This window comes from Chelon labrosus (assembly GCF_963514085.1).
Source record: "Chelon labrosus genome assembly, chromosome: 2".
NCBI lineage: Eukaryota > Metazoa > Chordata > Actinopteri > Mugiliformes > Mugilidae > Chelon > Chelon labrosus.
In genome coordinates, this window is record NC_140338.1 from 10,669,662 (window position 1) to 10,694,227 (window position 24,566).

The following is a 24,566-nucleotide window of genomic DNA, read 5'->3' on the forward strand; positions in this document are numbered from 1 at the left end:
GTTCCTGTAATCTGAAAATTGAGGGATGCGTGGCAACATTAAGCCTGTCTAGATCTTCAGGCATATACAAGTCATGGTATAGCTAAAACAAAGAGAAAACAAAGGTACCTGGAAGTAGACACAGACTAGAAAAACACATAAATCCAGTTGCCTTCGTTTTAACAGGTGAATTTAATCTCTGGTTGCTCTGCAATTCATTGCCTTCTTGACTGAACCTTCACTAATCCACTTCAGTGTTGTTCAGTGCCACATTTTTATGATGGTATTATTAATATCCAGTCTTTTATCCTAATATAAGTCAAACCATAAGGCATTCCATTAGATTAATAATTACTATTTGAAATAATTTCTTTCTACTAGTGTGATCGAGATTGTTAAGAAACAAGTCTTAACTCAAATACCATTTTATTTTATTTATTATTATAATTAGCTTTCATTAGTTTTTTAATTTTGTTCATAGACTGATAGCTATAGTTAATTTTTCTTAAGCTTTAAGTGATTTAAAGCAGTGTTTTTCAACCTTTCTTGAGCCAAGGTACATTTTTTTTCAGTGAAAAAATCACAAGGAACACCACCAACCAAAAATGTTAAAAAAATAAATAAATAAAAAATGAAACTCTGTAGCCTATAATAACAATATAAAGTCATTCTTGTCAAATTGTCTTGAATAGGAATCAAATAAACACAAAGAAAAAAGTCTTATATATATACACAGACATACACAGACACTTGGCATATTATTTGCAGATAATAATTAATTCGTTTTCAAAAAAAATGTTTTTTAGACCAATTAGGTGAAATTGGATGATTTCCCACGGCACACCTGACGATCTCTCACGGCACAGTGGTTGAAAAACACTGCTTTAAAGTGCATTACCGCCACCATCTGGAGTGTGGAACAAAATTGTATTTACTTTAAATCTAAATTTGACTCTTTTTTTTTTAAATCCAACATAGTTTCAGGAGTCACATGTGGGATTTATTTATTTAAAACACAGAAAAAGACCTGTGAATATCCCCAGTCATCCCCCAGCTGACGAAACATCAAGACAAGCCCATATACTAATAAGGATACACACACACTATGTGTTTATATAAGAGCGTCAATTAAACAGGTTCAGGCTGCCGGTGGTTGCAGGTGCACTTTCAACCCAAATCTCTGCCGGTTTTCCGGTTCACAGACTTCGCAGATCTCACAGTGCCTGGATAAGTCGTCCGCACACACACGGCCGTGCCTGTGGAGGCGGTCTGACCGGGACGCAGACGCGGCTCTTCAGGGGCACGAAGCGGCAGCAGCGGCAGTAGCAGCAGCAGCAGCAGCAGCTGTCATGTGAATCAGCTGGACGAACAAGGAAGGAAGGAAGGAGGAAAAACAACAACACGACTCCGTCTTTCTAAATCAAGGTAAAGAAAGCAACAAATAATAAATAAAACAAATAAAAATCATGGGCACCTTTACTACATGTGACACACGGGAGATAAATGTGCACGCTAGCTCGGGTTTTAACAGGTTTATCAGAGCGCACGGCTGCATTTCGTGATTGCTCTGCACAGTTAGCCAAGCTACCAACAGAGCTAGCCGTTAGCATTGGCAGCTACATAAGTTGGCACCGTCTAACGCCAGTGGCCCGTCTATCAACCTGTGTGCCGCGTCGTCTTTCGCTGCTCTTGCAAGATACTGTGAAATGGCAACATTTGAAGAAACGCCAGAGCAAATAGTTAGCGCTGATAAAAGCCGCAAAGGATGCAGCTAGGGGCCTGTGTGCAGCCACCTTGCGAGGGGCATTTAAATCCCCATTGGCTCGTGCAGTAAGAAGTTAGCTAACGCGATAGCTAGCTTAGCTTCACAGTTGCATTTGCCTTCTCCTTTCTTCATGCCTTTTCCCTTTAATACTGCCAAGTCCGCACACGTGAAAGCATATTAATTAAAAGCCAGGGAGTACACAAAACGAGCCTTCCAGCTAAATATAAGTTAAGCTAATCAGCTTGAGCTAGCAAGTTCCGCTATTTGTTCAGCCATTACTTGGCATCACAACAAAACGTAGGCTAGTTGGCTAGTTAGCTGGCTTGGCAGACAACAAAGATCTGCACAGTCTCATGTTGCATTAAAACCGACAGGACCACTCAGTACACATTTAATCCGCACAGGAGTTTAAATGAATGTCATTTAATAAATAAAAAGGACGAATAATGTGCCGCATATATGTTAATTCACATTTTCTGAAATGAGTGTTTTTAATATCTGGACAAAGATTAAACTGTTAAAACACGTTGAGTTTTAATCGCTGCACCTGCTATTTCTTCAAAAACTAGTTTCTCCCTGTAATTGTCTGTTACATAATCGGGTCGCATTGCACTCCATTGTGTATTGCAGCGAAGTATAAGGGTATAAAGAAAGACAAGGTCAACAATGGTACTGGCTTCACCCCGGAGCGGTGCGATCCTTTGTTTGATTGCGCGCAGTAAAGTCAGAGTTGGGAGTGGGATGGGTGGATGGGACAAAATTCAGAATAGGGGTTGTTGGCATCAGCAGGGATCAAAGGATCAAATCGACATGTCGGGTCTCTGCCTCCATCTAGTGGGGAATTTGAAGGCAGCACACAACCGTCTAGTTCATTTCTAATAACGAAATGCATTGATTTTCTTATGATCTGTATTTACAACCAAACAAAACAATACCTCCCTTACAAATGAAATAACATTTTTGTAATATTCTGTGCTTTGGTGTATTTAATTTTTGCAAATAAGAATAAGAATAACCTTTATTTGTCCCGCAATGAGGAAATTGCAGTTTGCAACGGCGTACAGAAAGGGCAGAAAAAATATAAAGAGTAAAAAGAGTAGCATATAAAGGATAAATAATCAATTAAAATAGGATAATAAAAGTAAAATTGCACAAATGTATTGTCAGATATTACACAGCTTGCAGGGTGTGGGACTCATTGTCCAGCATGGATGACACTTTAGCCAGGACTCTCATGTCAGATTTTGTGTCTTTATATTTTTCTGTCGTTATAAAGGATGTCCCATAAATCTGGAGCCATATGAAAAAAAACAACAAAACAATAAAATGACGTAATGTGTCCAAAGTTTGGCTCATAATGCGTCCACCATTGTGTCACACACACATAAATGAAGACGCAATCTCCACTGTGACAGCACTCTCTGAATCACAGAGTCATCTGCAAGATAATCCCATAAATCTATGGGACACTCTGCAGATTATGTATGGTTTGAGTACCTATACATTGCTGCAGCAGCATTGAAAATCTATCTATCTATCTATCTATCTCTGCAATAAGTAAAAAAAGTGACTTGCATTTTTTCATTTAAATGTTTTGCATTAATCTGAAATGAGTAGAAACCATTGTTGCTTTTTTTGTGAATGGTTTGATTTGAATCCCCTCCCTTAAATATAGATAACTCAAAAGACAAATTATTTAGCTAAACAGTTTAGCAAAAATCAACAGAAGACAAAATGTAATATCTCTTTAGGCGATTGAAAGCAGATGAAAAATTCTAATAATCCCCAACTAAATACTGTTCATACGCTGTTTTCATTCATCTGCCTACTTCCTGCACTCACTTGCCAAAGCATAAGGTACACTAGTGAAAACAAATGCATTCCTATCTAACAGTCCTGCACTAAATATCTCTGCAGTTGGACTGTATGATCATTTCGGAGGATGTAGATTGTGGTGCTGTTAAACTGTATTAAACTAGATTTCTGATATTTAGCCTAGCACACTGAATAAAATGGGGTTGTCAAAATAATGGAAAGTTGTGTCTGCACAACACAAATCAATTTAATAGTAGTGCAAACCCAGCCTCAAGAGCTCTCCAAGTTATTTTAAACAAATGTTGAATACCATAACCTTTCCGAAGCTAGGATTTAGTGCAGGACTTATTTTATCTAACCCACTGTCTACCAATGTTACAGTTTAAGCATAATTAAAATATACAAGTTGATGTCAGAGCACATATTTGTCTGTGTTTTTTCCACCCCAGGCTACAGCTGGTGAGGTGGCAGGATGGCGGGAGCAGAGGTGTACACCCCTGCTAACCCCACCTGCAAGATCATGACCTTCAGGCCCACCATGGAAGAGTTCAAGGACTTCAACCAGTACTTGGTTTATATGGAGTCTCAGGGTGCACACCGCGCTGGCCTGGCTAAGGTAATGGAGGGATTTGACTCCTGACCACATTGTACACCGATCAGCCACAACATTAAAACCACTGACAGGAGAATTAAATAAAATTGACTATCTTGTGTCAATACATTGTTCTGCTGGGAAACTCTTGGACCTGGCATTCATTCATGTGGGTGTTACTTAGACATGTAGCACCCACCTAGACCAGACCAGACCAGACACCCCCACCCCATAGCAATGACACTCCTTGATGGCAGCAGCCATCCCCAGCAGGATGCAGCCTGACACAGACACAAAAACAGTTTAGGAACAACTAGAAATTACATGAAGAACAGCACAAGGTGTTGACCTGGCCTCCAAATTCACGAGATTTGATCAAGTATCTGTGGGATGATCCACAGAGGCCCCCTCCCCTCAGCCCATAGGATCCAAAGGCCCCTACTAACAACACACTGTTTCCAGACACCACAGGACACCCTCAGAAGGACCATGTCTATTATCTGATGAGTCACAACTGTTTTGGAGGCACAAGGGAGACCGAGACAATATTAGGAAGGTGGTCATAATGTTATGCCTGATCGGTGTAAGACGTATTGTGACATATCTACATAAGTAATAAATGAGTGGGATCGACTGTTTATGTTATTCATCAGAATCATCTACTTGTTCTATTTTCTGCAATAAATCTCCTCTTTTCATCCTTCAGGTAATTCCCCCTAAAGGCTGGAAACCCCGTCGTACCTATGACGATATAGACGACCTGGTGATCGACGCTCCCATTCAGCAGATGGTGGCCGGACAGTCGGGGCTCTTCACTCAATACAACATCCAGAAGAAACCTCTCAGCGTGCAGGAGTTCAGGCGACTGGCCAACAGCGACATGTGAGTATTATGGAATACTTCATTGATTTTTATTAGTGGGGAGGAAGAGTTCTTAAATTCACACAACTATTTTTACACACAGAAGGGAACATGGATCAATACTGTATTTTGCAGAATTTGGGAAATTAGATGCGGCACGATTTATTTATTGTACGAAAGTTTGACCTTCAAAGTCTTTGCCGTTTGTTGAGGACATTTCTTATTCTACAGATGTTTGCATCATAGTACATTCTCCTTTCAGGTACTGTACACCTCGCTACCTGAATTATGAAGACCTTGAGAGGAAATACTGGAAGAACCTCACGTTTGTCTCACCCATATATGGCGCTGATGTCAGTGGCAGCCTCTATGACGAGGTAGATTGCGTTTTCTCGGTTTCTATAAATGCTCAGCCTTGTCGTTTGTAATTTATTGTCCCTATTAACAGCCTTTCTTGTATAGATTTTTGTCAGTCCTTCACATGTTTAGTTTATATTTGGTTCCTTGCTTTGGAAAAATAACAGTGGAAATCGCCAAAAACGACTTATGGTTGAATGATTATTGAAAAGAGAAACTAAAATAAAAATTAGGGTTATAGAGAAAAATGTTGTTGTATTTGACTTGTGCCCTAAAATGGATAATTTAAAGGGGAACTACTGTTTTTTACAACCTGGACCTTATTTCTTGCATAAAATACGGCCGTTTACTCATCAAAATAACTTTTGTGTCATTTGCACTTGTTTAAGAAATAATTAGATCAACGTGTATCCATATAGTGGAAGTGACTGGGGCACCGAGAGGCAGCCACTAAATAACGCATTATCTGCTGCGAAACTCGTTCATTTCGCCAATATTTTGTTGCGATTCCCCGTTGAGTCCGGAGTTACCTGCTACTGCTAGTTTTTTGCAACATGGCTGAATATTTTTCTGATTCTGAGGTTGTGGACGAACCATAGCAGTAGCAAATTACAGGTAAACAAGCCGACCATCGCGGGTGTGCGCGCCGCTCAGAGATGACATTGTCCAGGTCAGAAGACATCATCTGGGGTCTGTAGGTCAATCTACTGACCCCGGATGATGATAACAGGTAACTCCGGACTCAACGGGGAATAGCACTAGCGTACGCTAACAAAATATTGGTGAAATGAACGAGTTTCACGGCGGATAATGCATTATTTAGAGGCTGCCTCTCGGTGCCCCAGTCACTTCCACTATATGGATGCTGATCTAATTATTTCCTAAACGAGTGCAAATGACACAAAAGTTATTTTCTATGAGTAAACGACCGTATTTTATGCTAGAAATAAGGTCCAGGTTGTAAAAAAACAGTAGTTCCTCTTTAAAGCCTCTGAAACATGGACTATGCTAACACTTGAACAGTTTCATACATCTCTGACCAGAAGCACATCATTAAAATAAGCATAAAGTTTGAACACAATGAGACTTCAGTAGTATCAAGTCCCGCATTTACAGTGCACAGCTGACCTTCAGTAGGCCTACGTTAACATCAGTAATTTAGACCTTTCTGTCGGGGAAACAATCTGCCTTAACACAAGGTAACCTGTGAAGAAATGAGTTTCTTGTAGCACCTACGACATTTCTTCATCATCAACTTGAACGACTGGAAGTTCAGAAACAGTTTTCCACTCCAAGCAACACCTTTCAGCAGCAGCACCTTAGAGACATGACATTTATCACTTAAATAGAAATAAAGTGACCATATATCAGACTGGCACTGCTTGTTTTTCTCACTCGTCTTGTTTTTTTATTTTTGTCCCATGTTTTCCTCTCCTCGCTTAACCTGTGCACAATACTACTTGGTAATGATTCCAGTGTTTTTAAATTCACAGCACTAAGGGGGGGTTGACAACCTGGAGCTCAATGAGAATGAAATGCTGTAGTAAAGCCGCAATACATATCTGCAGGTTTGACATCCAATCTGTGAATCTCTAACCTTCCGTTTCCAATTTCTTAGGATGTAGAAGAGTGGAACATCGGCCACCTGAACTCCATCTTGGACGTCATCGAGGAGGACTGTGGTGTTTCCATACAGGGCGTCAACACTCCGTATCTATACTTTGGCATGTGGAAGACCACCTTCTCCTGGCACACTGAAGATATGGATCTGTACAGCATCAACTACCTTCACTTCGGAGAGCCCAAGTCCTGGTGAGTGAGTGAGGAGGAGGAGGAGCAATTTTATTATCGGCACAATATGTTCCAGTGCAGCAATACCACAAAATGGTATCTTAAATTGCCACAAAATCTGGGAAGAACTATGTTCTCACAAAGTAATTTGCAAGTGTGGTAGTTTAGTTCACATATACTTATTGTTCTGAGGCTGCCAATGATGCTCGGTGCTACCGATGCCATTTATTTCTATTAACCGTGCAGCTCATGCTAGTTAATTACAGTAAACTGGACTTGTGCGTGCTTTGTTATCGAACAGGGCTTAAGCCTTAATTCTTTTTTATTTTGGTTGGTTTGAGGTTGTGTTTTTATTTTATGATGTGTATACATAGACTTACTATTGCAGGAAGTTTTCACTGATCTCTTTATTCGATTTAACTTCAGTGCAGCTCTTGATGTTTCAGTTGCATCAAATAAATACCGGTGCTACATAAAGCAATTCTCCAAAGAAAGAAAGAAAGAAAGCAGCCTTTATACCTAGACACAATCATATTTTCTAAGCCCACTAAAACAGTTGAGCATCATCATTCTGCATTACATTAAAAATAAATGAAATAGTGTAAAGCTGTGAACCGTCGAGAGTAAAGGCCTCAAACTGCTCTTTAATGATCACTTTGACATATTAAAACACTCGTAAAAACATATTTTTACCGAGAAAAGGCACAGACGCAGATGATCAAGCTCCAGATCTTGAGATAAATCTGAAAAAACAAATGACGTGCTGTTAAAATGCTGAGGAGGATGAGTGAACAAGTAAAGAAATATTTGTATACAGCGTTTTCCTTTCGTCGTTCTCGTCTCGAAGGAGATCTCCTACATTAAGTGACTACTGGGAGAGGCTAAATACTAATGAGAGGGTACAACACGGGGAGCAGAAGGAATTAGACCAGTGCAGGATTGTTTAGGGAGCTATGTTACTCTCCCAAGGGGAGGGGGCAGCATATGGTGTAATTGCTCAGAGGCGGTCTTTCTTGTCTGTACAGTGGAGCACGGGACAAGGCTAGTAACCAGTGCTACATGTTGTTTCTATAAATTTGCCACAGAGCTTACTGCTCCTACTACTTTTCCTAAAACTGCCACTTTACTTTTACTTTTTCTCATTTCAGTCTTCCCTATGTCCCATTAGATTTAAACTTGATTGAGATTATATGGTCCAGGTGGTGCGAAGGGGTGGGACGGGGCGTTATCATATATTTTGGAAGTGTAGTAGCCCAGAAAATATAATTGATTTTTCACAGATTTATTGGCGTCCTACGGGGTTAAATTACTGGGTATCATTCAGCAAGATGGGATGAAGACTGTGATAATGAGGTTAATATTAATTGACAAGAATTATTTTATTTTTTTCCCCCCTTTTATCAAAGTATCTTCTTTGACTTTCCTATTAATTGTATTCACTAGAGTACGTAAATGCAAATTCGGGTCGGTCACAGATCGCGTGGGTCTAATTGGTGTTTATTATAGGACCTGTACGAGGTTAGTCATTAGGAGTATAGGGTGGAAATGATGAAGCAAAAGATGGGGTAAAATTGCAGATAGATCAAAACTGGAGTTTGCTTTTTATTTCTCTGTCAGCTTGACTTGCTCCATTTCTCTCCCTTGCCCTGGAGGGAGTTTCTGCTCATTAGAGCAGTGAGCCCTGCAACCCCACAGGGATCAGTGTCACAGCCAGACAGTGGCGCACATATACCCAGAAACAGACACACACACACACACACACTCACAAAGTGCAGCCGAGTGTGCCAAGTACCCACACGCATGCATACCATTATCATCTAGTACACACACACCGACGTACATGCTTTCATCTCGCTGCTGTTTTGACATCTCATCCCTGGAGGGGAGCGGCTTAAAGATGCACCTTTCCCACCTCTTCTCAATCCTCTACTCCCTCCAACTCCCTGCATCGCGTCTACCTGAGGTCGCCGGCCCCCCCTCTCCCACCCCTCTCACCCTGTCTCTCTGGGCTGTGTTAAGCTGACAGGTGATATGATGGCAGAAATGCCACAAACCTGAGGGTGGATGGCACTAGTCAGACCTTGAGGGAATTCTGTCACGCTGCCCGGGTTTCTTGCCGGGAACTTTGGGAATAGTTTAAATTCAGATTGCGTCAGCAGCACGGCACAAGGCAGCACAGAATAAGGTCAAGCTAATAGCCTCATGAAGTCAAAACTACAGCGGGTGGTTATTTTGTCAGACTTACTCGGGTTTTGAAACACAGCTTACAGGATTTATAGTTGTAAGTAATCAGGAAAAAGGAGATTTTATATAGATTTTAGGAAATATGAACTTAGGAGCTCAAGAATATCATCTTTCTGTGTGTTTTAATGATTATATTGACATTAACAGTGCAGTGGTGGAAACAGTTCATCTGCCTTCTTGCAATTATTCATTCATCCACCACTTGATGGCAGTCTTGAAATTGTTAAACCTCCTTGGCAACGTGTCTGCAGCTGTCGGCGTGTGTTACACTTTAAGCACAATTAACAATGCATTTTCTGGATCTGGGATGCACAAAGATAACAGTCTGCTCTGCCTTTTTTTTAAACAGGTACGCCATCCCCCCGGAGCACGGGAAGAGACTGGAGCGTCTGGCCACAGGTAAAATGATCATTTATATTCCTTGCGCTGTCAACGTAAACGGTTCCGATCGCGGTATACGGCATACAGCCAGTGCATTAAACGGCAAAGCACAGCTCATAAATTGACCTCGACCGTGAGTGGCCACTTGAGGTAACTGAGGTAGTTGAGGCAAAGCTAAAGGTGCAGATGATAATGAACTCTTGACTACAAGCGTGTCGAATGCAACAGTTAGAGCAAAGCTTGAAAGGTTGATTATATCACCGAATAAGCAAAAAGCAAAAAATATGAGAACTTATTTGCAAGTATATGTATAAATCAGGGTCCTTCAACTCCATTTTCTCTGCTAGATAACATTATAAACATATTTTATCATATCAGGGCACTCAGATAGATCAAACCAAACCAGTTGATTAAGCTACTCTGAATCATATCAATACCCGAAAGCTAAAGTTTCACTATGTCAAGCTCACAGTTTTGGTCATTCCTTAATATTTTCTCATGCGTTTTTCTTTGTCCACATTCCACTGAACACGACACCGTCCTCAGAAATCATTCAGCTTTCCTGCTGTTATCGAGATAATTGCCGCAGCGTGCGGTCTGTGAGAGGTGTACACTGGAGTGTATCCGCTCAGGGGTCACTGCTATGGAGCCTTTTAAGTGTTCGTCTCTATTACATTTACCGTCCTCGAATGAGTTCAGTTCAGAAGCTGCAGCCATTTCCTCCTTCCTGTGCTTTGTTAGGATGTATACCATTTCAAACAAACCCTTCGCCGCAGCCTTTAGCCCTTTTTTTTTGTGTTGTTTTTGGCTTGTTTGGCTTTTCATTTCATATCCTGCCATCCGCAAGAGAGTCCTGTGCATCATTGCTGCAGACTTTAGCGGAACTGCCACTCAGTGCTGCATCTTTTAACAGCTGTGCGGCCGTAACTGAGGCTGGTGGGAGGTTACGATTCAAGCAGCTTCGTCTGTCCGTTTGTGTTGTTACCATTTGTACCACGTACGGTTCTTCAGTTCAATTCATTGTGATTCGTTGTAAACTCCTCACCGTCTGACAGAGGAAGTGAGCGAGATACATGAATAATTAAAATAGTCATTCAAGCGTTGCTGTAATAAGAAAAGCCTTATTTCTATAATATTAAAAAATACTCTCAAATGTAAAATTAAACATAGACTACCGCTAGTCTTTTTTAGTTTGGCTTTTTATTCATGTATGCTTTTTTTTTTTTTTTACTTCTTCTTCTTCCGACCGGCTCTCTAATGGTGTGTTTCTTTCAGGTTTTTTTCCCAACAGCTTCAAGGGGTGCGAGGCTTTTCTTCGTCACAAGATGACTCTAATCTCCCCCTCCATACTGAAGAAGTATGGCATTCCCTTTGATAAGGTAGGCTCCACAACCCCTTTGAAAAAATTACACTCAGTTCTCCTTTTCTTGCCGTTTTTACTCCCTTTTATTTACCAAATGTGTGAAAACGGCTTTTTCTTGCCGCAAACATTTAACGGTGCTCATTTTGATCCATTGCAGAAATCTGCAGCGGTTTATTTTAACTCTGATATTTGTTTTCTTTTACTTACCACCTCTTTCCTTTTGCCTGTCATCCTCTCACTTATAAAATCTCAGATAACTCAGGAAGCTGGAGAGTTTATGATCACCTTCCCATATGGTTATCATGCTGGATTCAATCATGGGTTCAACTGTGCGGAGTCCACCAACTTTGCCACTTTACGCTGGATAGACTACGGAAAGGTGGCCACGCAGGTAATTATGCTTTTAGTCAAATATATTGTGAATGTTCTGTTTAAAATTGTGCACCGCTGCATGTCTTCAATAAGGCTGATAAAGAAATGTAATCTGGTTAATGATAGATACTTTATTTATCCCATGGGAAATTTGATATGCAGCAGCATCACCTGATTACTGTAATACAGGCTTTAAAATGCAGTCTTACGCACAAAACTCAGCCTCTGACAATTAAAATTTCCTTCCTTCCTTCCAGTGCACGTGCAGCAAGGACATGGTAAAAATATCCATGGAACCCTTTGTGAAGCGTTTTCAGCCTGATCGGTATCCAAACTGGATGCTGGGCAAGGATTCAACACCTATTGACCACACACTTGCCACTCCTAGTACGACGCCAGAGCTGCAGAGCTGGTTGCAGCAACGACGCAAGGCCAAGTCTGCTAATAAAGGGTACTGTATTAATACGACTCTGTGCCATATTGTAACAGAGAGTAGTGTGTTTAAGGAGTGGGGCTAAACAGCGGGTGAATTCAATTTGTTTGCATATGCAACGGATTGTGGCTGTTTTTATTGACTAGTACAGCGTTAGTACAGTGACTGGTGACCTAATGTGTGGTTGGGCAGTTAAACCCAAATGCCCTTGTCTCCTAAGTCACAGAATTCTACATTTGCTTTCATGGCTTTTCATCGTTAATCAGTACTCTTCAGTAATCTTCTTTAATCTCTTTCCCTGCTTACAGCAGTAGCCATTCTCGTATGCGCTCCAAGCGCCTCAGGACCACGGAGGAGCCTGTTGACCTGGAGGGTAGCTCAGCGCTGAACAGCGGCAAGAGGAAAGGACTGGGTGGACCTCCTGGGCCTAAGGTGCGAAAGTCTGTAGCAGGGACAGCTGGCAAGCAAGAGAAGAAGAAGGACGTGGAGTCGAATCATAACCAGAACCAAAGCTCTGCTCAGCTTCCTGGTAAGAGAAAGATTAAAAATAAATACCTTCTATTTTGGATTTTTCACATCACAGTTGTGCCTCGTTCCTTATTTTTTATTTCAAGTGACTCAGTCTCTAAAACATTTATTGTTCTTTTTATCCTTGACAGGTCCTTGCAGGCAGATGTGTGTGGTCAAGGTAAATCGTGTAGAGAGTAAAAGTTTGGAGGTATCCATTAAGGAGCCCCCTCATAACTCTAACTCCAGCCCCCCTGCTTCACCAGTGAAGACTGACCTAAAGGCAGAAGCAGTCCCTCACACTGACCCTCAATACCTCTCAGGGCCAGAGGTCACGAGCATGACTCCTGAAGGAGCAATGCCTGAGGCCACGCAGATGCATCCAGAAATTAATGAGTCGAGGTGTTGCTCCTCTGAACCACGAGACCTCTCACCTTGCAAAGACTGCTCTATCAGGAACCCTCCCATGGAAGCCAACAAGCTCGACTCATCTTCCCACACCAGCACTTGCACTGACACTGTGATGGGCTTGTGTCCCCCTGACTCCAAAGCTCAGACATCAAGTTCCCCATGTAGAGAAAACACTTTAAGTTCGACATTCGGCATTGACGGCAGCATGGAAACAAGCACAGACGATTACACTAACGCTGCCGTTAAAACAGAGAGAATGGACACGGCCGTTGATCCGAAACATATCAATTCACACTCCACTACAGAAGCACTTTATGATCTCAAAAGTGAGCCAGTAGAGGGGGATAGTTACACATCAGGTGGCTCTTCCTCTTCTCCTTCACAACACCACTGCAGTCTTGATAAAAGCAGCACTGAGGAAAGTCTTTTCCCTCCTCTCCTACTGAGGAATTCGGCGGATATGCCGCAACTCACACCAGAGTCAACTGATAAGGGAGGAATTTGCCCTTTGCCACCTGTACTGATCCAAGAGATGCCATCGCTTACCCCTGCTGATGATGGGCTGACTGAGTTTCCAAAATCTACACTGTGCAGCCACCAGATTGCACCCGTGCTTCAGAGAGAGACACCGACTGGCTCTCCATCCTCGCATGAAGCCAAACAAGGAGAGAAAGAGAGTGACTTAATGTCAACAGAACCTCATGCGGTAGAACATGCCAGCAACTGGCATTTAGATTCTCCATATAACTGTGAAGGGGCAGCAGTGTCTGGTTTGGAGGGAACGGCCCATTTAACTGCCAGCGGTATGCACAAAATAACATCTGGTGGAGTCCACGACATGCTAATAATGTCTGCCGGTGCAGCAGAAAAGAACCGTACGAAATTGGAACATCTTACTCCTGGACAGAGTGAAGCTCCCCCCGGTCAACATGTTCAATGCACGGCACCTCAAAGAGAGCAGCACCTCAACGTATTAGAGTTTGCAAGTAATGATAACTCCAAAGACTTGGCGCAAAGGGACAATGGATACGGTCTGAACTGTGCTGGCTCTCTATTAAGTGGCACCTCAAACAGTAATCTCCCTGCCCCTTCATTATGCACTCAAACTGACGGCCACTCAGCCTTACAACTCTCCCACAACACTACATACTCCCCTTCGCATTTTGCTTCCCAGAACCCATACATGGAGTCCAAAACCTTCTCTAGTAGCATCTGGAAGAACTTCAATTCCCAGGGTCCTGCAGTCCTTATCCAAAGCCTCCACCCAGAGCTCCCCTCTGACTTCACCCACGACCCTTTACCTTACACCATGTGGACTGAACCTCAGTGCAAAGAGGTCACAGACCTGGAAGACCCAGAACAAGATCTCAGAGAGTCGGAGAACCGGGAAGAAGAAGGTGGACCTCTCACCTGGGCTCAGCTCGAACCTACTTCTCTAGTTTCAGTTGGTGCTATCGAGCCCCTGGGGATTTGTGGAGATTATGAGCTGCAGAGAGATGAAGTGGACGGGGCCGAAGCCCTGTCCCTGTGCAGGGAGCTGGAGAGACGAAGGGAGGCAGAGGAGAGCCTCCACTCGGATGCTGCCGTTTCTCCTCTTGGGATAAGAGGAGGAGGAGGAGGAGGAGGACAGGATGGGGTGTCTGATATGGAAGACGGGGGATCCGATGGCGAGGATGCAGAGCGGCGAAGTAGCGTCAAGGGAGGCAGCAGTAGTGACTCATCTGATGAGGAGGAAGAAGAAGAGGAGGAAAACGATACCAGCAATTATGAGTGCGATGAATCAGGCCTGGAACCTGGGGAGGTTTGTGCTGTGAGTGTTCTTTACACGCAGTTGTAGTTGTTCAGACCTTTGCTGAAGTTTTTATTCAGATTATTTTCCCTCCTAACACCTTCCACTGATGCCTGTCCATGCCAGTACCCTGCCCTGTCAGTGAAGAGGACCACTAAGAGCTGGCGGCACCCACTCAGGAAACCCACCGCAAGGGCTGTACCCACCGCTGTCAAACAACAGGCCGCCAGTGACGATGGTGGGCACATCCAAAGACACACACACGAGACACTCACGGTTCAGTACACAGCCTTAAAACAGCTCCAACAATCAGACTGTGACATAGAGTAAGCCAAGAGTCGTGCTCATTTCAATAATAATAATAAAAAAAACAAAAAAACAGGGACATTTCCTGTTGTGGTTACCGCTGCATAGTGGGTGGCACCAGGCCAGCGACCATGATCCTTTAACTTCTTTTGGTTGCATTGCAGTGAACCATAATAGAGTTTCCATAACATTTCTTTTAGACTTACTTGGGATTTTAGACCGAAACCCACGTTATTTTCTTTGGTAAAGTCAGCGCTGCTAATAAGAAATATGCTTGGAAGAAGAGAAGTGACTTTGTCCAAATATCATTAACAGAAAACGTAACAAATTTTAAGTGCTGTCAGGTAATGTTTGTGTGCTCCCACGGGCGGACCATTCCTCTCTGTGGTCCCCACTTCCCCTCCTCATTTTTCAAATTTTATGTCCCCCCAAATGATTCTTCTGACGTCAATGCACACACACAAACCAAACAGATTTAATTCTCTGGCCTACCACAGTAAAATGACCTAGTGATAGATATTCTGTTTGTTTTCATGGTTCCATCGGGGCAGGAGGGAGGGCCCCCTCCATTAGCAGCAACTAATGCGCATATACGAACAACTGCCACATTCATCATCTCCACAGTTGTGAGAAAGGATGAATAATTCAGCAGCCATTGTAGTTGTTTATCTCTGAGTAAGAAATGACCATGAAATGACCATGGCTGCGAGAAGCCTGTTTTATGATGATGATGAGAGCGCTTAATTATTTTGGGCAATCTCTGCGAAGAGACGGGCGCCCGTTCGGTGAAAATGTTTTTTTTTTTTCAAGCCACTGGAGGAAATTGTCACCACTGCGGATGGATTAGATCCGACTTGGCGGCAAGTCCGTGCAAATGTATTAATGCCGCCAAAGTCAATTGTGAGATTGGTGCACGCTGGTTTTGATATTCAGTTCACATGATTATTTCTGATTCAGAATAGGCTTAATTAACCAACTAGCAGGCAAGTGATTTGCACTCGGTATTGCATTAATCATCATCTGGGCCACAGTGAAGAGTGACTGGTTGAATAGATAAGTGATTGCAAGGTTGTAAGCCTTTTCTTTTTTTTTTTTTTTTTTTTTTTTTTTTCTCCTCCGTCTCCAATTAGAGCCCCCTGAAGCAAGCCTGGCAGACGAGGGGGAGCAAGAAATGGAAGCGTGGGCAAAGCCTCTCATCTACCTGTGGCAAAACAGAAAGAGCTGCTTCACGGCTGAGAGAGAGTACAACGCTCACGCGGCCACCATGCAGCCGTACTGTGCTGTGTGTACCCTCTTCATGCCGTATTATCAGGTACAGAGGAGCTCGGTGTCATTTTTGCGAATGCCGATGTCAAAAATGTGCATGTGCACCGATCAGCCACAACATTATGACCCCTGACGGGTGAAGTAAATAACATCGACCGTCTTGTGACGATATATGGGAAACTTTTGGACCTTTTGGCACCCTCACCCCATAGCAATGATAGCAATGACACTCCTTGATGTGCAGCAGCCATCCCCAGCAGGATGCAGCCTGACACAGGCGCACACACGACTTAGGAACAACTAAAAAAAACATGAAGAACAGCACAAGGTGTGGACCTGGCCTCCAAATTCACTAGATCCCAAACTGATCAAATATCTGTGGGATGATCCACAGAGGCCCCTCCCCTCAACCAATAGGACCCAAAGGACCCCCACTAACAACATTCTGATACCAGACACCACAGGACACCCTCAGAAGGCCCATGTCCGCTCTCTGATGAGTCACAACTGCTTTGGAGGCACAAGGGAGACCTACACAATATCAGGATGGTGGTCATAATGTTATGCCTGATCGGTGTGGAGTACTGCAACATGGCTCATTTGAGGATACATATCTTACAATATCACTGCGCAGCTCGTAGCCACAAGCTGACGTTGGAGAAATCAATCAGCAGATCCAATATTGTGAATGTGATCCGCCCTGTTTGGTCGGATTTTAGTCCCTCCAGGGGAGGAAGGATGATTTCAACATTACTTGCGCTGGTCAGAGATTCTTATCCTGTCTGGGGCACATATATATTTTGTCACTCACCACCCTACTAATAATTACACCTCACGGTTGTCCAGTAATATGTAATTTTCATCAACAGTCGGTTAAAAAGAGCGGTTGTAATGTCATACTAATGGCTGATTTGGTCCACATGGATTTCTCATTGTAATGCCCTTATAATTGGCTTATTAACCACTTGGTAAAATGTCAACCAGAGGGAGGTGGAAACACTTTATCAAGCATCCTCCCTGTAAAATAATCCGGACCAGTTAGCTCTTGAGCATAACATGAAAATGTCTCTGCTTCCCGTAGGCTGAAGACAGAGCAGAAGACAATAAACCTGTCGTAGCTGCGGACACCTGCAAGCCGTCGTCCCCCACAGAGGGCCCCGCACCTCCCTGTAGAGTTTTGAGGAGGACCAAACCCCTGGTCCCAGAGATCTGCTTTTCTTTCCGGGAACAGAACTGCCCCCCAACCCCTACTAATCCTCTGCTGCAGGAAGATGGCACCTCCCCGCTGCTCTACTGCCAAGGCTGCTGCCTTCAGGTCCATGCAAGTACGTATGCACAAACATGGGAGGAGGAGGGGGGACGGTGGTGGGAGTGGGGAAGTAGTGTGTGCAGGTTGCCTTCTAAGGTCTACGCTGCACTTTCTAAACTTCACGGCATCCGTTTGCCATCCACCGTGCCAAGTGTTTGTTTCCACAATTGCGCCTGTCTCTCGATGTCATTGTTAGAGGGTCAGTGGGTTTAAGTCCTGACTCACTTCGTCTCAATGTTCCTCCCCCTCTCCGTTTCCCTTTTTCCCTCTCTCCCTGCGGTTTGGAGTATTTTATTTCCCTCGTCAGCCCAGTGAGGGTGAATCCTCTGTCTTCTCCACGTATACTTCCTGTTCGAAAGCCCCGAGCCTGTACCAGGCCCTCACACACAAACACGCTGTCGTCTCTCTTTTCCACTGCATGCACAGATTCAATACGTTGTGTATACGCATTCGCATGAACATTTGCAGATATCTTAAGCCCCCACACGGTCTTTCACAGACATGAGCTTCCACTAAAGTCAGTTCCAATCACTCATACTTGTGTTGATCCCACCTTTTTTCTTTTTTTTCTTCTTTCAGTCAGTCTGCAGGGTCTAGCGTGTTGTGTATCTACTGTGGCCGGCCCCGAATATGCTCGGTTTGTGTTAGTGTGCGGAGGTATGGATAGGTTTGGATCAGGAAATGAAGTGTATGTCATTTGACACTGATGAAAAAGCCACAAGTCTGGTTTTGAGGCCTAACAATGAGTACAAATGGATGTGCTGTGGCGTTGGTAGTCTGTAGTGTTATTCGAACCCTGGAAAGGAAGCGGAGGTGAGCTTAGGTTTTATTTTTGGTTTGGTGATGGATAGTGGAGGAAAAGCGCAAAGACACACACACACACACGTACATATACAGACTTTTTAAGTGTTTTTTTGCGAATCAAAATTCCCCCCAGCTTACGTGTCTAAAGCCTCCAGCCAGTGGATTGTAACCAGCTGCCAGCTTTGAATCGAATCACATTTGTTTTGCTAAATTAAATTCCGAATGTTTTTCTGTTCGAGGCCACCAGCAGTTATTTTATTTTATTTATTTATTTATTTTTTGGGGTAAAACATTTGTGCAGCTCTGCCACACCGAGGACGCAGACCAAAGCTAAGCAACGCAACACTATTTACACAAAGTGGATGTTGTGAAGCGTCCGAAACAAAGGCGTGCTTTTGTGCGAAGTGATCTTTTTATAGGAGATAAAACCCACATAAACAGACGCCTTTACAAACAGTGCTGCACATGTGTAGAGCGCCTCTTCCTCTTGTTGTTTTCTCTGCTTTTCTTCCTCTGAACACCGCCGTACACGCGGACCACAGAGATCTCGGTTTCCACTTAGTCTGCAGTATTGCACGTTTCTGCACGGTTCAATATCACTTCTGAGTCGAGGAGCTGCGGAAACAGTGTTGATGTGGCGGTTTGTTCTCTCGTCTGTTGGTCCACCGGTACCGTGCGTCGCGCTTTAATAAGGCCGGCCGTATATGAGTAAAATATATTTGCATCCTAATTTATCGTCCTTTCTTTAGGTTGCTACGGTGTTGCTGCAGATGACATCAGCGAACAGTGGTCGTGTGATCGTTGCATGGAGGGAAGCTTTACGGCAGTAAGTCGGGTTATCCCTTTGTTTGATTCAACTTTTCCTTAAACTTTTGTGACAGTGGCGTCTTAGAAGGTGGTTAATTATGCGTAGGTGCAAGACTATTGGAAATATTGCTGATGAAACCCATGCACACCAACTGTGAAATACTTTTCAATACTTTTTTTTTTATATATAATGGGGATGTTTGAGCCCTACATAGATTTATGAGCTGACGAAGATGGATCTTCCAACTACCCGAGTGGAATCTATAGGATAAGACAATACAGGGGGAAAAATAATATTAAAATATAACTTGCACACTTAAATATTTCCAGAATCTATTGGAACTATTCCCTCAGCCGAGTCCTTTTACACAGTCCAGCCATTTTCTGGTAATAGCTTTTTGACTTGCAGCTAACATTATTCCATGCAAGTGTTTGTCTCCTGAGTTTGCAGAACTGAGGTTAATTTCCCTAAAGTACGGTTCCTCAATCATAAAAGGCACCCTCAGTATTTCCTACATGCTTTTCTTTTATCTCCTGCCTGTTAAGGGTGATGGGGACAGCCCCAGAAGACATGGAAATGATCTGTTCCATTTTTTTTCTCTGGCCTCTTGTATCGTGACTTCTCTTTTGTGTCCTAAAATATTTTATGACTTTCCATCCGTATCGTCTCAATCGTAGTGAGTGAGTTGTTTTCCAGTGCAGGTCAATAATCTTTGCATTCATTTCCATTGATATATAATACAAATAATTCTATTACATTACAGAAAAGTCTTAAATTGTGCAGCATAGAGTCTAGTTCTGGTGCTAGAATATCTCAAATATAAGACCACATTTCCCACAATGCTCGCTTTTTTCTCTTATGAAGGAAAAACTGCCATTAGTGCTTTCAGCTTCTTCCTGGTATGCTCATGTTGTGAGGATCTGGCTTCGTTAAGAAGGAGAACGTGCTGGAGCAGATTTGTGATAAAGGTGCGGGATTACAGCTGCTTTAATGAAAAACCACACAAAAGGACGACTTCTTCTTCTTCTTCTTCTTCTTCTTCTTCTTCTTCTTCTTCTTTGCAGGAATGTAGTTATTTGCAAGTGTCGTAGGTAAGCGTATGCGTGAGGCTACTGGTGAATGGAAGAAAACATTTGCTTTGTTTCTCTTTGTTTTCCTCAGGAATGCTGTCTCTGTAACCTCAGAGGTGGAGCTCTAAAGAAAACCCAGAACGACAAGTGAGACGAGCCTTTGTTCTGTGATTAGCTCTGCATGTTTATTCCTGATCTCCAGAGCTCAGCCCAGTGAAATGTCTGTGTGGTTTTTAAATCATCATAATGTATTAATTTGTTTGTTCATGTGTCTCTCTGTGCGTGCATATACAGATGGGCCCACGTGATGTGCGCAATAGCACTGCCAGAGGCGAGGTTCAGCGACGAGGCCAAGCGAAGTCCCATTGATACCAGCAGGATCCCCATGCAGCGATACAAACTGGTAAGAAGACACACACGCGCTCGCACACAATCCTTGAGGACTGGCCCGGTCTAATTAATGAAGTGTTCACAGTTCTAATTAACAATGTGAGAGGAACATGCCCGCAATCAAAGCTGGATAATTAACCGCTGGTGGGTGCAAGTTGGGCGGGCGGGGGGGGGGGGGGACTGTGTGTGTAAGGCTGTCTGTGTACTGCTTTTTTTTTCTGTATATGTGTAGGTATATGTCTGCCTCCCTGTCTGTGTCTGTGTGTGTGTATAGGCATCTGAGATTTTTAGTGTGTGTGTATGTGTTTTTTTAATGAGAGAGCTGCAGTTTGGTCTCAGCAGACCTGACATGTTGCCACTATAGTTAGCTCCCTGCTGCAGGCACCATGATAGCTCAGCAGAAAGCAAGGTGTTGGAGAAATGCATCCCAACGAGAGATTGGTAACAGGAATGTAAAACTTGCTGAATTCTTATCCGGTCCCAGCCTTTGACCGTGGTTTCAGATGTTCACGAGAACAGCTTAAAAGGAATTTTAAATACGCCGTTGTGTTATTTTTCTCATCAGTTACGTACAGTAGCTATAGGTCAGGAGGTGTTTGCATTCGGAAACTGTTCAAAGGGCCCCTCATGCTCAACAAAACACCAGGAACGTTAGGAGAGACCCAATCAACGGTTTGCTGTGTTCAGAGGGAGAAACAGAACACACTGGTGGACTCGGCAACACAAGGATCCTCAACTGATCCAAAACTGAACATCTTATTTATGATCATGTGAATCGTCCAATCACTTTTGAGGCACCTGTGAGGACTGTGTACAAAAATGGCTGTAATTCCCAAACTTTGAAATGTGAATACCCTCAAAGCTGAGAGTCTGCACTTTAAGCCCATATTGATTATATGACTCTAACTTTTGTGTTTTAGTTTTCGTAACCAGCCAGAATAGCCAAAATTGTGTCTGTGTCTAAACATATACACCGATCAGGCATAACATTATGACCACTGGCAGCAGAAGTAAATAACTTTGACCATCTTGTGACAATACAGTGTTCTGCTGGTAAACTTTTGGACCTGGCAATCATTTGTGTGGATGTTACTTAGACATGTAGCACCCACCTAGATCAGACCAGGCACCCCCCCACCCCATAGCAATGACACTCCTTGATGGCAGCAGCCATCCCAAGCAGGATGCAGCCTGACACGGGTACACACACAAAAACACTTTAGGAACAACTTAAAAAAAAAAAAAAAAAAACATGAAGAACATCACAAGGTGTTGACCTGGCCTCCAAATCCACTAGATCCCAAACTGATCAAGTATCTGTGGGATGATCCACAGAGGCCCCTCCCCTCAAACCATAGGATGCAAAGGCCCCCACTAACAATGAAATGACAACGCATCCTGTTGCTAGACAGATGTCCATTCTCTGATGAATCACAGCTGTTTTGGAGGCACAAGGGAGACCTACACAATATTAGGAAGGTGGTCATAATGTTATGCCTGACCTGTGTATAGACCTAACATTCAGCTTCCAGTGTATTTGGTTAACTCGACTGGGTGTACTATTAATTTTTATATAAAGAGTTGGTGATTCAACATCACTATAAAGGCTGTAGTTTGTTATTCAACTTTATAGCATTTAACTAAAAGTAATTTCTGGCTTTAGCTCATTTTTAAGGGGCAGCCAACCTTGAACTGCAATTCCCTGGTTCATTTCCAGCCAGGGTCCTTCGACGACGACTTCTCTCTCCTCATATCCAAATAAAGACATAAAAGAATTCAAATTCTGAGCAATATTCGGTAACAGGAACACATATACTGCATGTACGGCGTAACGAAGTCCTATCAGGCCTGAACTTGTTCCCGAGAAACTGGCCTCTGAGTAACACCAACAGGGCCCTTCATGAGTGCCTACCCGAAAATAGTGCAAGCGCTTTTTACTGACAGTGAACGGGACACTAACTTTGTGGACACAGTGACATTACCCTCAGGGTATTTACAGGGATACGGTTCATATCGTCTCACACCACATTGAAATTAAGCTCATTTGGATACGAAAGCCCGAACCGCAGACTCATTTTCCATATCCACGGGCCAAAATCTGAACAAAACGAAAATTGTAGTCCAGACTGGAAGGGGGGTGGGACGCTCATAAAAGCCTCTGACATGACCCACTTGGAGGCCAAAATGTGAAGATCTAAAGGACTTAAATTCGTTTTTGAGGAAACAGGACTTCCTGCCCGTGGCTGTTAAACGCTAACGTTCTCATGCTTGACATCCCAAGCTACGCACTTCCAAGGAATAGTGCAAGAAACCGAAAATTAAGTGTATTCATTATTTATTATCTCATGGGATTTCTGCCCTTACACAATGGTACAAGGTACATACTGACACACATAGATTTTGGGTGCTTTCCCTGATCATAAAACAGCTGGGCTTCTTTTAAATAAACTTCTTTATGTTCTAAATGAAGGTAGCACATGTTAAAAAAAAAAAAAAAAAAACAGCACACATCATGTTTAAATAACTCATAAGCCACTTTTCATATACCAAAACATTTGTGTAATCATGGGAGATTCTATCTTTATTGGATGATTTCTGTTATGTTCACTTTAATGTTCACTCCACGAGCCACATGTTTTTTGAAGTTTGCACTGGACCCGTTGCCCCTGCAGCAGCCCAGCGCATTCATAATTTACTATCACGCACACACACACGGGCGCGCACACACATACACATTCATAATTTACTGTGGGAATGTTCTTAACGCATGGCTCAACACAGGAACCCAAATACCCCCTGCAGAAGGCGAAAGGCACGGAGGAAAATGGGTTAGACTCGCACACGCTCCAACGCAAATTAAAACACTGAGGAAGCCGTGTTGACATATTTATGCTACTTTACGGAGGCTCGGGCACGCTAGTTTTCCACCAAGAATACGTAGACTGATTCGCATTGATACGTGCAAACGCGCAGATTTTGTTTTTGCACAAACACGAGGTGCGTTGCACGCCTGTCAGAAACTCTCGTCAGGCTGGCCTCGATAGGCGGGCGAGACAGTCGGGGCAGTTCATCGGCACACTGCTGTCCATAATGGAGGAGGTATGGGAGAAGGGCTTTATGAAATGTAGGCCAAGTTAGCCACCGAGAAAAGCACTGACGGAAAGTCCCTCATTTTTTTTTTTTTTAGAAATAGAGAAGCCGGGAAGCAATCGAGGCCGCTTCATTAATGGAGAAAAAGGATAAAGTTTGGCTTTCCATCATCCATTTATTTCAAATTGAGCATTTACGTCGCCTTATGGTTCATCTCTCAAGAAGAAAAGAGGAACGGCCTCTCTCTATAAACACTAACCCTCCCCTCCCTTATCCTCGGCTGATATCTGAATTAAGCAGGCTAAGCTGATAATTGTGAAAACGGAGCCGGTCCAGATGTAGAGGTTAAATTTAATTAATGCTGTCTCGGTCAGCTAATTAGATCAGTTATTGATTTTTTTTCAAAGAAACGAACAAAGGACATTTATTTCAGAGGCTTAGCTGCTGAGGACAAAGATTTATTTATTTACTTTTTAGTAAAAAAAGTTTTTAGTTTGCACAGCACCACCTTATCCACCTATTCAACGCTGTGCTGTACTTACAGGGACCATCAGTGCTTCCTATTATATATACATAAGAGGATTTTTGCTTTTTAATGTTGTAATTTCATTACACTCCCACGTATGCTGTTTGGACACATTATATACTTCTTTGAACAAGATAATAATATCCTCATGACAGGTTGCATGTTATAAGAATTCATATTTAAACATCAGCTAATGTACACTTGAGCTCATTGCAGCTATATATACATATAAGTGTGTAATATGTCAACATGTATGGATATTTCAGGATGGGGCTTTCCAGGGAATTAGATTAATGAATAAATTACCTTCAAAGAGATGTGAAACCACACCACAAAA

The 24,566-nt window shown here is 42.9% G+C and overlaps 1 protein-coding gene across 7 annotated transcripts in view; it reads left to right on the top strand.

Moving 5' to 3' along the window:
* Positions 1-1,003: 1,003 nt before the first annotated feature.
* The window catches only part of LOC311505627 (lysine-specific demethylase 4C-like), a 34,981-nt gene continuing 11,418 nt past the window's right edge, over positions 1,004-24,566 (top strand). For 4 of the 7 annotated variants that reach the window (XM_084569284.1, XM_084569288.1, XM_084569286.1 and 1 more), the window contains exons 1-17: positions 1,004-1,404; positions 4,009-4,175; positions 4,858-5,033; positions 5,275-5,389; positions 6,988-7,181; positions 9,754-9,803; positions 11,061-11,164; positions 11,402-11,539; positions 11,778-11,971; positions 12,262-12,482; positions 12,613-14,681; positions 14,787-14,898; positions 16,097-16,278; positions 17,314-17,557; positions 19,095-19,171; positions 20,315-20,370; positions 20,518-20,626. In XM_084569284.1, the coding sequence (XP_084425410.1) occupies positions 4,032-4,175; positions 4,858-5,033; positions 5,275-5,389; positions 6,988-7,181; positions 9,754-9,803; positions 11,061-11,164; positions 11,402-11,539; positions 11,778-11,971; positions 12,262-12,482; positions 12,613-14,681; positions 14,787-14,898; positions 16,097-16,278; positions 17,314-17,557; positions 19,095-19,171; positions 20,315-20,370; positions 20,518-20,626 (4,185 nt within the window). In that variant the 5' untranslated portion in view covers positions 1,004-1,404; positions 4,009-4,031. The remainder of the gene's footprint in view (positions 1,405-4,008; positions 4,176-4,857; positions 5,034-5,274; positions 5,390-6,987; positions 7,182-9,753; positions 9,804-11,060; positions 11,165-11,401; positions 11,540-11,777; positions 11,972-12,261; positions 12,483-12,612; positions 14,682-14,786; positions 14,899-16,096; positions 16,279-17,313; positions 17,558-19,094; positions 19,172-20,314; positions 20,371-20,517; positions 20,627-24,566) is intronic. The other 3 variants (XM_084569287.1, XM_084569285.1, XM_084569290.1) reach the window with 3 other exon arrangements.